A 13,791-nucleotide genomic window follows, 5' to 3' on the forward strand; every position below is an offset into this window, starting at 1 on the left:
ACTGGGAGCTGGGGCTTCATTCACTACGAGCTGTTAGAAACTACTTCCCAGAGGATACTTAATCCTTTAATGTAATCCTTAACGTTACAACAAACAATATAATGCTATTATATTTAAGATGAAAAGTCGTCTCAAGACACTACAGAAAATGCCACAAAGGCTGATCATTTCAGCACAGAAATTGGTACGGAAACAATAATAATGAATATAATAATGAGCAACATCACAGCCCATTTAAGCTGATCGGGCTCCAGATGGGACTCCACAGATTTAGATTTAGGACAACTAGTCAGTGGAAAAAGCTAACGCTCCTACCAAGCAGGCGACGGAACAGCTGCTGGAGAAAACTTTAACATTAGCTAACTGGGATTTATAAGCTCTACGACTTCAAGCCACATATTTTAGAAAGAATTCGAACTCGGAGTTGTGTCTGCTGAGTAAGGAAAAGCAAACTTAGGCAACCATACCTGGTTCCGTGTGTTCTGCTGGATTTGTTTCGGTTCAGGATGAAAATGTCCGTCCGTGCCTGGGCTCCACTCACCGGGACTGTCCCCGGTCGAAACACTGCGCCCTCCTCCCCCCCCCCCCCCCAAGTGTAAGGCGTGACGGATTAAGGTATCACACACTTCCTGTCACTCTTTTACACAATAAGACTAGGAAATGGAAATATATCGGAACCTCCACGGACATAACGCTAGCTAGCGCTAGGTAGCCTTGTTTGGTTTTGACCTTTAGGGGTTTTGGTCGCCATAGCAGCGTGATGACGTCCCATGACCTGCTGTGGAGAACCATAGACAGCTACAGAAGAACGAGGCCTCTGTGTCAAATTCAAAGCAACCGCCACCCCCCCAATGGGGCATATATGATGGTCTCATATGGCCTCAAGGTGTCCGCTGTCCCTCAGCAACAACACTCCCCCAACAACAGTTCCGTGCTGCTCAGGTGATGGTTAGTTAATGCCACTCTACTGGATGAATGTGAGTATTTATTCAGAATGTAATAACAAAAAAGATGTTACCTATTGTGTAGCTTAATAGTTTCATATTCTACAGTATTTAGACCACAGATGTAATAATTTAGTGTAGATTCCATAGAAATATGGTAGATTCTAAACATGTTTTCATGAAGCCTACGTCGTTTGGTCGCTTTTAATTTGATGGTTAAATCCCATGACTTCCGGCCTCATTGTGTCACGTTTGATGTTTCTCACAAAATGGCCGCGCCCTCTGATGTCGGAGCTTCTAATAGCCTCCATCTATCTTCATGTCTCGGAGTGGAGAAACGCTTCAATCCATCACATTCAACATTACTGATCAAATTAAATCAATTAATAACTTCAATATTAAAAAACTTTAGGAAGTCAAGGATTGTTTTCATGTTTTTTACTATTATAGATATTAGAGAAATTAGATTAGATATATTTAGATTTTGTTTTTTCGAGCACAGCCATAAGTGGAAATTTTTCCAAAAGGTTGATTAAATCTATAGGTATAACAAATGTAGTGGATAAACAACTCAAAGCCATCCCTGCTTCTAGACTATAATAATAGTAATAATAATAATAACAATAATGATCAGGCAGGCCTGGAGGAGGATTATTGTTAGTATGTATGATAGCTGGTTATGTTTATTTTGGTAATTTAGTCTGACTGATTAGAGATAAGGATTAGTAAAACTAAGAAAATAAAAACACAGAGGCAAGAAGTGTGCAGAGCTCTTCTATTTTCTCCAGTCCTCCCTCTTCATTGACCTTCTTTCCATTTGTGTGGAAGATAACCTGCTGGGGGTGGGGGTGGGGGGTGCTTTAAAGGGCACACGTTCTGCAGGTACCCTCTGACATACACTAATGTCTTCCTGAGCCGACAAACACACACACACACACACACACACACACACACACACACACACACACATGCAAACACACCCACATCACCTAGTAGTTTCCAGCCCAGAGACCCTGACCCACTGACTGCTGGAGACATTTTAAAAGATGTGAAGTTAGAACGTGTGCTACCATCCGTGTCCTCTCTTTTAACTCAGTTTTTTTATTCAATACATTCTTTAGTAGTATGAATGCTGCATAAACACTGAAGCACTAACTCTTCAAAACAAGAAAAACATGACAAACAAGGTTTCTATTGGAGCAGTTTAAAATGAATCAAATGATCCCACATCACACTTCATACTCAGCTCACCGGCAATATGAAGCCCTTTATGGTAATATCCATCCCATACAGGCAGAAATGTGCAGGAGTGTGCACAGAGTTCCCTGGCATGCTCTTTGGTGTATAAAACAGTTCGACCCTGTCGTCCTTGATTTTACATAATCAAATACATTATGCTTTTTCTGTAGCACCACAAGGCATGACAAGTGAATAGCTACTTAATATTCACAAAATACACTGTAAGAAACCAAACTGAAAAGGTACTCCCTTTTCAACTGTTAGGCTCTCACCACTTAAACCATATGAACTTTAATTAACTGTCACTGTTTGAAAATAAATATATGTGTTTTTGCATTTTAAAACTAACCTGCCTGAAGACAGGCAGCAACACTAGAATCCATTAGATGGAGGTAAATGAAGTACTGTATCTGCAGTTGAGATGTGCTTGAATCACTATTAACCAGCTAAGACTTCCTGCATGTCTCACACATCATACAAACCTGGAGCATCAAAGGCAGAAATTAACTCCCTAAACAGTTAACCAATTGCTAAAGAACGTTGCTTATTAATGTTTCCTTGCCAGATATTTTCCAGTTGGTCTGGAAATTCAAACCTAACCCCTAACCCTTCCCAGTCACAAACATGCCTCTAACTTTTATGGTACACTGGGAGACGGAGAGACGGTTTCTTTAAGCTGTTATTTCAGGAAGTTTGACGTTTAATGAATGTGATGAATTATTAATAAAAACCTTTTGGGGAAAATCACTATAACACTACCCCACAGCCTTTTGGGCTTGAAGGCAAAGCAGACAAAATGTTTTTCTTCTTACACATGTTAGCTGGAACCATCATCATTGTAAGCTGTTGCCTTCCTCGTTTCTATAGTAAGACACTTTTAGCCAGGGGGGGTTTGTTGCTTGTGTTTCTTGTTGTTCAGGTCTAATAAGAAACATTAGTTCAACAGTGGTTCAGATCATCTCCAGCCCATCGGAGAAACCATTAAAGACCTCGCTTCCAAACTGATGATAGCCTTAAAGGTCCAATATGTAATATATTTACAGTAATAAATCGAAAAAAATGATACCAATACGTCATCAGATATTGATGAAACATGCTAAGTTAAAATACTATCTTTTCCAATACATCCAGAATGCTGCAGCACGTGTTCTGACAGGAACCAGGAGACCACATCTCTCCTGTTTTAGCTTCTCTGCATTGGCTTCCTGTAAAATTTAGAATAGAATTTAAAATCCTTCTTCTCACCTACAAAGCTCTTCATGGTCAGGCTCCATCTTATCTTAAAGAGCTTATAGTACCTTACAACCCTGGGAGAGAACTACGCTCCCAGAATGCAGGGTTACTGGTGGTTCCTAGAGTCTCTAAAAGTAGAACGGGAGCCAGAGCGTTCAGCTATCAGCCTCCTCTCCTGTGGAACCAGGTTCCGGTCTGGGTCCAGGGACCAGAGCGTTCAGCTATCAGGCTCCTCTCCTGTGGAACCAGGTTCCAGTCTGGGTCCAGGGACCAGAGCATTCAGCTATCAGGCTCCTCTCCTGTGGAACCAGGTTCCAGTTTGGGTCCGGGAGGCAGACACCGTCTCCACATTTAAGAGTAGGCTTAAGACTTTCCTCTTTGATATAGCTTTTAGTATATATATAATAATGCACCTCACTCTGCAGCACCTTGAAAGTGCTGTTGCATATTGCAGACTGCTTGGTATTGCAGTGACTATATTAATACATAGTCAACAGTATTACATAGTGCACCTTCATCTCTGAGCATAATGACTCTCTCACTCATTGATTGAATGAAGCAGGACTGATTTCTCTCCTCATGTTCTGTGCTTTCAAAGTGACTCTACATGCAAATGTATTCACAACACAGTGCATCCATTAAAACAGGTGTTAATTTGAGAGCAGCTCATCTAAATAAATCTTCAGTTTTAGACCTTGATTTAACACATCATGCTCACCAGAGGCAGAGATGTGTGGATGAAGAATTCACCAGTATTCTTAGTGAATACCACACTGCATGTATTATCAGACATTAACATGAGAAAATAAGTTGCAGACAACATACTCTGTCAGAGAACAGAGCTTCAGGCTAGGCCACTAAATGTGGTGATCAGAAGAACAAATATCCCTACCCCAAAATTATAATTTTGTATTAACAAAGTGACATTTCACAGTCCGTGTTATCTACAGTAGGCTTACCAACACTCAAGTGAGCTGTTGCTCAGTCTATTACACCCCCCCCCCCCCCCCCCCCCACCGCCCAATCCCCTTCACACTCTAACCTTCGTGACTCACCACAGGAAATTACTGTGGTGTTGCATGATGTATCCAAATGCCAGTGTGTCTCATAATATGGGCTCCACTTAGCATTACACACAGTAGAGCACAGCAATTTGTTACTTTTTTGACTTGAGTGCGTATAAAACCTGTGCACCTTAAATGTAGTATAACGTAGGATTTTCTTTTCTTCTAAAAAAACAACGAATCCACTAGTACAAAAGTGAAATCTGTTAATCATAATTTATGACCCACTAGAAGTGTGTGGTGGTGTCTGCAGAGACCTTGTCCTCTGACTTTCTCCTTATTTTGATGAGTCTGGGATATTTATGGCCATCAGTAAAGTGTTTTTGGGCCCCATGTGGGTGTGTAACCCCCAGTTAATAACAGCGTGCAGGCTGTGCAGCCCATGCAAGATACAGATGACACAGAGGCACAGAAACAGACAGGATGAAGCTCCACCTGTTAAGAATGTGTGAAAACAAATTAGCCAGCAAGCAGAGATGTGAACAACAGGCTCCATTATTAAAATAGGTAGCAACACAATAAACTGTAGTTGGTTGGGTTAGGGGTTAAAATAATAACTCAGCTCAAAAGGTTGATATAGTTAAAAGTTGGACATACAGTTAACATACAGCATTGGAGTATTCCTCAAAGCAAACTAATGGGTACATTTTCCCATCCTTATGTTGGGTGCATTATGCATATTACTTACTGTATACTGTAGACTTTCATCATGGTTCTGTGTGTGAACCCTTTGCCTAAGTTTTTATATGATCATGCAGCATGATAATCTGTGTTATTTCACATGTGCAGTCAGCAGAAATGTGATACTCCCAGAGAGAGAACAAAGAGCTGAGCACCAGCCAGAAGCCATCGATCCTGGTAATGGAGCCGCTGTGCTTTCTGCTCCACAGCCCTCTATTAACACACACACACCACACACACACACACACACACACCTTGGCTGTCAGAATAACAGTAGTCTGTGACATTAGCTAACAAACTGGTGTTAGTCCAAACAGAAAGCTGTGTGACCTGGGTGATGTATTTATATGAAAATTCATGCATCCACTCTAACGAACTCTAAAAAAAGATACACATACTCTGAAAGTTGTTGAAATGAGTCAACATTTACTTCCAAACACCCATTCAAAACAAATGATAAATTAGAATTATACAACATAGTAATGCTCATTAATAAACAGGAGAATGACACGGAGCCTCTGATGTAACCTTATTTGCTAAAAATGATGACACAAATATTTGACCCTAAACTGAAGGACCTACACTTTAAACCTGTTGCAACAATTTGGGCATTTTGGGTGCATGTAAATTGTAGATGCATTCAAGTTTATGTAAAGATAAAAACATTAGTTTTCAACATGTAAATATACGGAAAAATATTACCTTGTTCTAAAATCAGTCAAATTTTCAAAATGGATACCTGTTCAATATGACTGACATTGCAAACTCTGACCAACTCCTTTTACCTTTTTAACAAATATGTGAGATGAATCCTTGGCTCATTTTACTGACCATATCTAGATTTAATACATAACTCCATATTAAATCTCTAACAGGTCACTGTATTTGCTGCAGAAAATGACACATATTCAAATAGATGCACATTCTTTAACTTTAAATTATAACCCTTCAAATATTCTTCAGTAATCAGTTAAACTGTACTACAAGTATTAATACCTCCAATATGACTCCACAATCAATGGGATGTCTGCTGTAATGCACTTGACGTGTGTGAAAAATTGCTGATTTCACAAAAATCAAATAGTGCTTGTTCTTAAAAAGGGCCCAGTTATGAATAGTTACTTAAGATCTTATAGTGTTAGTTATTATTTGACCCCAACACAAACACAGGAATAAAACCCTCCCAGTTGGTTGGATTCAGGAACATCATGTAGGTTTGAGTCTTTGACTAGTATGTTAAAATGTTGCGTGCCATGTGTGTCCATCATCTGACCAACCAAACATCCACACAGGCTGCTTCTCTGTGGTTCTTAGCATTGTCAATCAGGCACAGAGCTCACAGATCCTCAAGATCCACACACATTACAAGCTGTCATGTGCCACCTTCAGGAAACCACTACACAGCTCCTGAGCCAATGTGTACAGGGCCAAGGAAATGACATCATCCTTGGAGATCAAAGGTCCGGAGGCAGCGGCTGGAGCAGCAATAGGCCACAAAACTCACAGTGGTCCTTCAGAGGAAAGAAGAAAGGACAAAGGGTGAGCAAGATGAGCATCCATGTTTAGCTGACAACAATTCATTTGTAGTTATGTGTAAACATTGTAATGGAAAAAAAGGGAAGCTGCTATATTTAGTTGTCAGTGGTCTGCTATGGAGGTGTGTTTGTTCCGACCTGCGGTGCACTCCTGCCAGCGCGGTGTCACGGAGGGGAAAGACTTTTGGGTAGATGATGGTGAACATGGTTTGACTGCAGCGGTGGCAGTGTCCCAGGGGGAACTGCAACAGGTCCAGCAGGCTCTTTGGGAGGGTGATGGGAGGCAGCAAGTTCAGGTCTAAGAACACAAAAGTAGACCAAGTATTCTTAACTCTTTGCAGTCAAACAAAACAACCTCAAGAACTCCCCCCAGAAATAGAAACCTTGTTGCGTTTCAACCATCAGGGTCTAGATTTAGTTCCGGGCCAGCGAGAGAGCATGGCAGACATGCTCTGATGGTTTCTCAGCGTACATTAAATACATACATACATACATACATAATATTACATTACATACAGGTATACTCACCGGTTGGGCGATGCTGGTAGATGCGATGCAGGGTTCTCATGGCGATCTCCTCGAGGGGAACCACGTTATCCGTCTCTGAGCCCACCACCTTCACTTCAGCAGGAAGCCCAACCAGGGCCTTGCCCAGCGCCTCCCCCAGGTCACCCTCTAACACCTGGGCTGACACACCGCACCTGTCCGGGAGCAACACACAACCAAAATTTACTTTTTTGTTCTCATATGCAACATTTTAAAAAACTAAACCAAGTCATACTGCGGCGATATCAAATTGAGTTGAACTGATCCAAGTCAAATGAAGTGCTTCATCCCAAAGAGCTGATGAGCTGAATTACCCGCTGCAGCCGATGACTTTGTTATACAAGTAGGAGGGAAGGCCTTTTAGCTCCACATTGTTGTCCACAAACACAAACTGCAGCTCTCGTGATCTGCCCAGATCTAAAACACACACACAGATATTATCATTACCTCGCTCACAATATATGCATCACTACGGCAACACACAGACGCGGGGTATCACTGACCGAGCGGTAGAAAGGTCAGGCGGTTGGCAGCCATCGAGAGCTGGTTGAGGCGGTGCAGCCAGCAGAGCTGCCGGGGAACGTGGCTCAACAGGTTGTGGTCAGCTGTCAGATTCTGCAGAGACGTACAGCGGTGCAGGCGATGTGGCAGAGACAACAGCTGGTTCCTGGACACGTCCACAGTCTCCAGGTCCTGCAGATCACCAATCTCTAATGGTGTTACACAGACATGAGAGAGAGCCTCAAACAACAAAAACAAATCTAAGAATAAAACAGAACAATATGTAACAAAGTAAAAAAAAAAAATTACGGGATAATTTCTGAACTTTAAACTTTTGGTTGACTAAATTGATTGTAATTTTTAAATGATTATTTTTCATGTCAACAGTCTACAGGCTGTTTCTGCTGTGTTGTGCAGAGACCGACTTGCTGTGAGTGAGAGGATTGGAGTCAGTCACTTGAGGACAGGTCAACACGACTGACTGTTGTAATCAAACTGCAAATTCTAATTTTGAAACTGGGCTTTAAAATGAAACTTGACAAAAAATAAGAAAAGGTCAAACATCTTCAGTAGATAGGTAGCAGTTGGTCTGACGGCGTGTGGGTAAGATACTAACATTTTTGTTCTCCACTGCTAATAGTAGACCGCTGAAATGTCATCAATGTTTCTGAATTATTTCAAAAAAGTATTGTACTTTTACTCAAAATCGTAAAAAAAGAAAAAAAGAAAACAAAAATCATCTGGATTTTAGCTCCAGTTATGATACCTGGTTTCTCCATTTGTAGTAAAGACACATCCGTCCATATTCTCACTGTGTAAATACCACGCAGTACTGTGACGCTGTTGCTTCTTTCAGTTTGGTGGACGAGCCCTGGTGCCCTCTGCTGGCAAATTAAACACTCAACCACTAAGCCACAGAATCGGCTTAGCATGACTTTGTACATCACAGTGGCAAATGTTACAAGCAAAATGTTGTTTTTTTTAAGATTATCTTTTGGGCATTTTTAGGCCTTTATTGACAGGACAGGTGAAATGAAAGGAGAGAGGGGAATGACATACAGCAAAGGGCCACAGATTGGAGTCGAACCCGGGCCCATTGCATCGAGGAGTGAACCTCTGTATGTGGGCGCCCACTCTACCAACTGTGCCACCCGGGCGCCCACAAGCAAAATGTTAAGCAAGTTGCTTGCCTTTATACCATGAATGAAGTATAACTAGGTTCTCATTTCTCAGCAGAGACTCACGCTACAGGACTGACAAACATGGACACAGACACAAAGATAATACATACAACTAGCTTCATATTTGTTTTGTTGATCAAATGATTATTGTCTTTTTGGGCACAACATATGCAGAGTATATGGACGAATACAATGACCAAACAAGCAGAAATAGCAAGAAAACAACAACTAGAAACCAAAAACTTCAATATTAAATCTAAAGATTATCAAGGGCATCTATAATACCCCTCCATGTCATTGTCTTATGGCTCTATTCATCTTACAAAGTAAAAAGAAACAGAAAAGTTATTTACAGTATTTAATTTCATCTGTTTTTCATAATCAGAATGACCAAATAAACCTGACCTGGTATTTGAATAAGACCACGAGAAATAAATGAAAACAAGACACAGACAGCTGTTTCACCTTGAGGAAGGCATTTCAGCTGATTATTGGACAGCCTCAGGTGTCGTAGAGACCTTAGTCTGCCAATCTCTGGACAGAGGAACTGGAGGGCGTTATTGCTCAGGTCCAGTGACTGCAGTCTGGCCAGGTCTCCGATAGCTGGGGAACAAACCACAGTTTGACATTCTGGTAAAAAGACTAACGTAACGAGTACAGATAAGGCTTAATGCTGAGTGGCACATTATCATGTCATAACAGAGGACCTACCTTCAGGAATAATGACTATGTTGTTTGAGTGCAAATAGCTTAAATGAAAAAAAACACATGTTACAAGTTGAACAGACCAAACTATTTGATTCGTCATTGGTTAATGTTCTAAAACAGTGTCATGGGTTAGGGTTTAGGAGTTAGGGTTTAAGAGTTATGGGTTAGAGGTTAAGGTTTAGGAGTTAGGGTTTAGGGTTAAGGTTTAGGAGTTAGGGTTTAGGAGTTAGGGGTTAGGAGTTAGGGTTAAGCTTTAGGAGTTAGGGTTTAGGAGTTAGGGGTTAGGGGTAGGGTTTAGGGGTAGGGGTTAGGCCTTTTGGTCAAGTTCTGTCAAGTGTAATCATCTGTCAGAGATATCATTTAGAAATGCATCTGACAGCTTCATTCTGTCCAAAATACAAATTTTAACATTCACAGCTTCAACTCAACTGCTGCTTTTCCTATTATACCATCCAATATAAGTTCATAAAACATGCAGTTTCAGGAAAATAATTTCTGTCAGATGATATTTGTTAAGATTATTTGTAAAAAAATAACAGCTTTGCTGAATACTCACAGTTCTATTAGATTTGGGAGCTTTTGTGCAAGATTGTCAGGCTGAGAGAGAGGAAGAGAAAGCAAAAAGGTTTGAGTCCTGTTGTGTTTGATATGTGATCAGTGATGTGTGCCACTAGCAGGACCAGAGTCAGTAGTCAGAGTGTACTGAGTCAATACCATAGACTGTATAATTATCAGTCTAGGTAGTCAGAGGGTACTGAGTCATTACCATAGACTTTATATTTATCAGTCTAGGTAGTCAGAGCGTACTGAGTCAATACCATAGACTGTATAATTATCAGTCTAGGTAGTCAGAGTGTACTGAGTCAATACCATAGACTGTATATTTATCAGTCTAGGTAGTCAGAGGGTACTGAGTCATTACCATAGACTTTATATTTATCAGTCTAGGTAGTCAGAGCGTACTGAGTCAATACCATAGACTGTATATTTATCAGTCTAGGTAGTCAGAGCGTACTGAGTCAATACCATAGACTGTATAATTATCAGTCTAGGTAGTCAGAGCGTACTGAGTCAATACCATAGACTGTATATTTATCAGTCTAGGTAGTCAGAGCGTACTGAGTCAATACCATAGACTGTATAATTATCAGTCTAGGTAGTCAGAGCGTACTGAGTCAATACCATAGACTGTATATTTATCAGTCTAGGTAGTCAGAGCGTACTGAGTCAATACCATAGACTGTATATTTATCAGTCTAGGTAGTCAGAGCGTACTGAGTCAATACCATAGACTGTATATTTATCAGTCTAGGTAGTCAGAGCGTACTGAGTCAATACCATAGACTGTATATTTATCAGTCTAGGTAGTCAGAGCGTACTGAGTCAATACCATAGACTGTATATTTATCGGTCTAGGTAGTCACAGCGTACTGAGTCAATACCATAGACTGTATATTCAACAGTCTAGGTAGTCAGAGCGTACTGAGTCAATACCAGTGTTGTGAGGGAGTTCCTCTTCATGTACAGTCTCTCCAGAAACTGCAGGCCTTCATCCTTCAGCAGCTCTACTGGGAAATGATTCAGGTTTCTGTAGTTAAGAAACAGATTTTTGTGGCGCTCCTGTTTGGCCATGGAAATAGTCTCATGGAGTTCAGTTGCCATTTGTGAAGGCTTGCTCCTCCCCAGTGGAAGAGACCTGGCAGTGCCTTTCTCTATGGCATTACCGTTTCCTGATAGAAAAGCAAATGAACAGAGGCATTACCCAGCATGCAACAGGACCATTTAACCAAGTACATGCTATGTTATTGGAGCACAGGCATTCGATACATTCAGTGGGGGCATGTTGGTTCATTTAAAGTTTAAAAAACAGATAACACACAGGAGCGTGACGTTCCTCTCATTCCTGACTGTGTAATACTGTGTTTGAGGCAAATGGCCGCTCACTGAGACAGCGACAGCGGAACGGTAGCTAGCGGACATCATGCTCGTCTCTCGGTCTTTACAGCTGTCCTTCCCTATGGTCATCCCGAGCATCGTTAGCATGCTAGCTAGCTAAATAGCAAATAACTTTTGATAATAATACGCTGCACAGAAAGCACTTATTTACCTTAATCTGTTCTACTTTATTTCCCACATGTGCACATTAGCCGCCTAAGGCTGAATGTATGTTAGTGAAAGCACATACCGGTGAGCTAATGCTAATGCTAAGTAAAGAGTTTTTGCTCTGTCGTAAACAACGTAACTCGTCACCGTCCCGTCACGCTCAGGTTCTTCTTCTCTTCTAAATTCACAGCAGACAGCACACTACTGCTGCCACCTGCTGTTACATCGTTAAACTGCACCTTTCAGACAGTACATTTACTCAAGAAGTGAAGTGCTAGAGGTAACATTTTAAAGTAGGCCTATTTAACTACTTTATACTTCTACTACATTACATTTCAAAAGGAAATATTTGACATTTGTTCACTACATTTATTTGACAGCCAGTTGCTGGCTGCTTTCTAGATAGTCTCGCATTGACAGACACAATGTTTTTCAGATAAAGATTAAGATATAAACAGTAAGTGGTTATTAAGGTTCAAACCGGTTCAAACCGCGGACCGGTAGAACCCTTCTATGTTGGTCTGTTTTAGTTATTATTAGTATTATTAATATTTGTTGTCTGCCGCGCCGACTAAAATTCCCGTGAGATAGAATGATCTAGAAACATGAAATTTGGGGAACTGGAAATGGTGTGCATGTGCTTCTATAGAAATATGAACCCAATCGGCCACAGGGTGGCGCTGTAAAAGGGCTTCACAATGCAAACTTAACAGTTTTATATAAATACACCACCTATACAAGTCTGAAACATTCCATTGTTGCACCTGTAAAAATGGTAATTATTGCTTATATCAGTGGAATTGGTAAACTTATTTTAAAATCCACAATTACCACATTGTCCAGCACAACGCACCGTATGACTTCCTTCAGTGCATCCAGCGTCTTCATATTCTAGATTTCCTTTCTCCTGAGAAGTCTGTCCCCTGCAGCGATGACCTAAATAATACACACATAATAATAATAAGGGTACAAGCGGACGAAATGGGTTTCCTCAGAAGGGGGGCTGGTTTCCTCAGGAGGGTGGCTGGCGTCTCCCTTAGAGATAGGGTGAGGAGCTCAGTCATCCGAGAGGAGCTCGGAGTAGAGCCGCTGCTCCTTCAGGTCAAAAGGAGCCAGTTGAGGTTGTTCGGGCTTCTGGTAAGGATGCCTCCTGGGGGGGTTCCTAGGGAGGTGTTCCAGGCACGTCCAGCTGGGAGGAAGCCTCGTCGAAGACCCAGGACTAGGTGGAGAGATTATATCTCCAACCTGGCCTGGGAACGCCTCGGGACCCCCCAGTCGGAGCTGGTTGATGTGGCTCGGGAAAGGGAAGTCTGGGGTCCCCTACTGGAGCTGCTGCCCCCGAGACCCGATACCGGATAAGCGGATGAAGATGGATGGATGGATAATAATAATAATAAAAACAACAAAGACAGGCAGCGGAACAGTTTGCATACATTTTTATTCATCTTAAATCTTGTGTAGAAAAGAAAAAATCAGAGAAAAAGACATTCTCTTTTCCTTCAGCCAATCATTTTCCCCAGAACTCTGAATATATTGATAACATAAAAAATCTTATAACAGCATGTACAAAAGAAAAGCAAAATGAAACCTCAATCTAACAGCTCATTTCACTAGAAATGCAAGAGCTGGAAAGCTATGAATAAGTTACACATATCAAAACTGTTGTAACAAATTGGCCAACAATGGGGTAGGAATAGGTTTGATTTTATGTCCACTTTGTGGTGCTCCAGTGGTAAAAGTGAGGCAAAAATCCGACCACAAACACAGAAATCTGATATCAGGATGAAGTGGTCTGACCACTCGGCGGTCTAGGTGGGAAAGACTCGCAACCAGCACACAGAAGAGCTTCCAGCCTGACTGCTACACAACAAACTAACAAAGGGAGGAGGACGACCAGGAACAGGTTTGGATGCAGCCTGACAAACAGAGAACCCATTTCTTCTTTTTCTGTACATGTAGATAGATTGAAAAATAAAAAGTGAGGTAGATGGATGGTTGAAGGAATAACAAAACCTTCCCCCAAAATAGCAAAAGAAACATCAAACTATTAGAGGGA

At 41.3% G+C, this 13,791-nt stretch overlaps 2 protein-coding genes across 3 annotated transcripts in view; both read right to left on the minus strand.

The window, feature by feature from the left end:
• Positions 1–698, minus strand: part of LOC116694178 (synaptosomal-associated protein 25-A) — a 43,272-nt gene extending 42,574 nt beyond the window's left edge. The window contains exon 1 of one of the 2 annotated variants that reach the window (XM_032523729.1): positions 468–698. The gene's annotated coding sequence lies outside the window, so the exon portion shown is untranslated. The remainder of the gene's footprint in view (positions 1–467) is intronic. The other variant, XM_032523719.1, reaches the window with a different exon arrangement.
• A 4,868-nt stretch (positions 699–5,566) lies between these two features.
• On the minus strand, positions 5,567–11,900 carry lrrc28 (leucine rich repeat containing 28). Its single transcript, XM_032523629.1, has 10 exons — positions 11,740–11,900; positions 11,127–11,362; positions 10,189–10,229; positions 9,636–9,673; positions 9,390–9,527; positions 7,746–7,952; positions 7,557–7,659; positions 7,225–7,397; positions 6,835–6,994; positions 5,567–6,672 (listed from the first exon to the last, which is right to left on the minus strand). Exons 2-10 carry the CDS (start codon positions 11,292–11,294, stop codon positions 6,603–6,605), a joined length of 1,098 nt encoding a protein of 365 aa, XP_032379520.1. The 5' UTR covers positions 11,295–11,362; positions 11,740–11,900; the 3' UTR covers positions 5,567–6,602.
• Between the last annotated feature and the right edge of the window lie 1,891 nt (positions 11,901–13,791).

This window comes from Etheostoma spectabile, chromosome 1, assembly GCF_008692095.1.
Source record: "Etheostoma spectabile isolate EspeVRDwgs_2016 chromosome 1, UIUC_Espe_1.0, whole genome shotgun sequence".
In the NCBI taxonomy this organism is placed as follows: Eukaryota; Metazoa; Chordata; class Actinopteri; order Perciformes; family Percidae; genus Etheostoma; species Etheostoma spectabile.

What these genes read in the sequence shown, in the direction of transcription:
- lrrc28 (XM_032523629.1), bottom strand. Translation starts at nt 11,294, where the DNA reads ATGGCAACTGAACTCCATGAGACTATTTCCATGGCCAAACAGGAGCGC. An exon ending in CTCCCAAATCTAATAGAACT is followed by an intron (nt 9,674 to 10,188) that starts GTGAGTATTCAG and finishes TTTTCATTTAAG; the next exon opens with CTATTTGCACTCAAACAACA. An exon ending in CATAGTCATTATTCCTGAAG is followed by an intron (nt 9,528 to 9,635) that starts GTAGGTCCTCTG and finishes TTTGTTCCCCAG; the next exon opens with CTATCGGAGACCTGGCCAGA.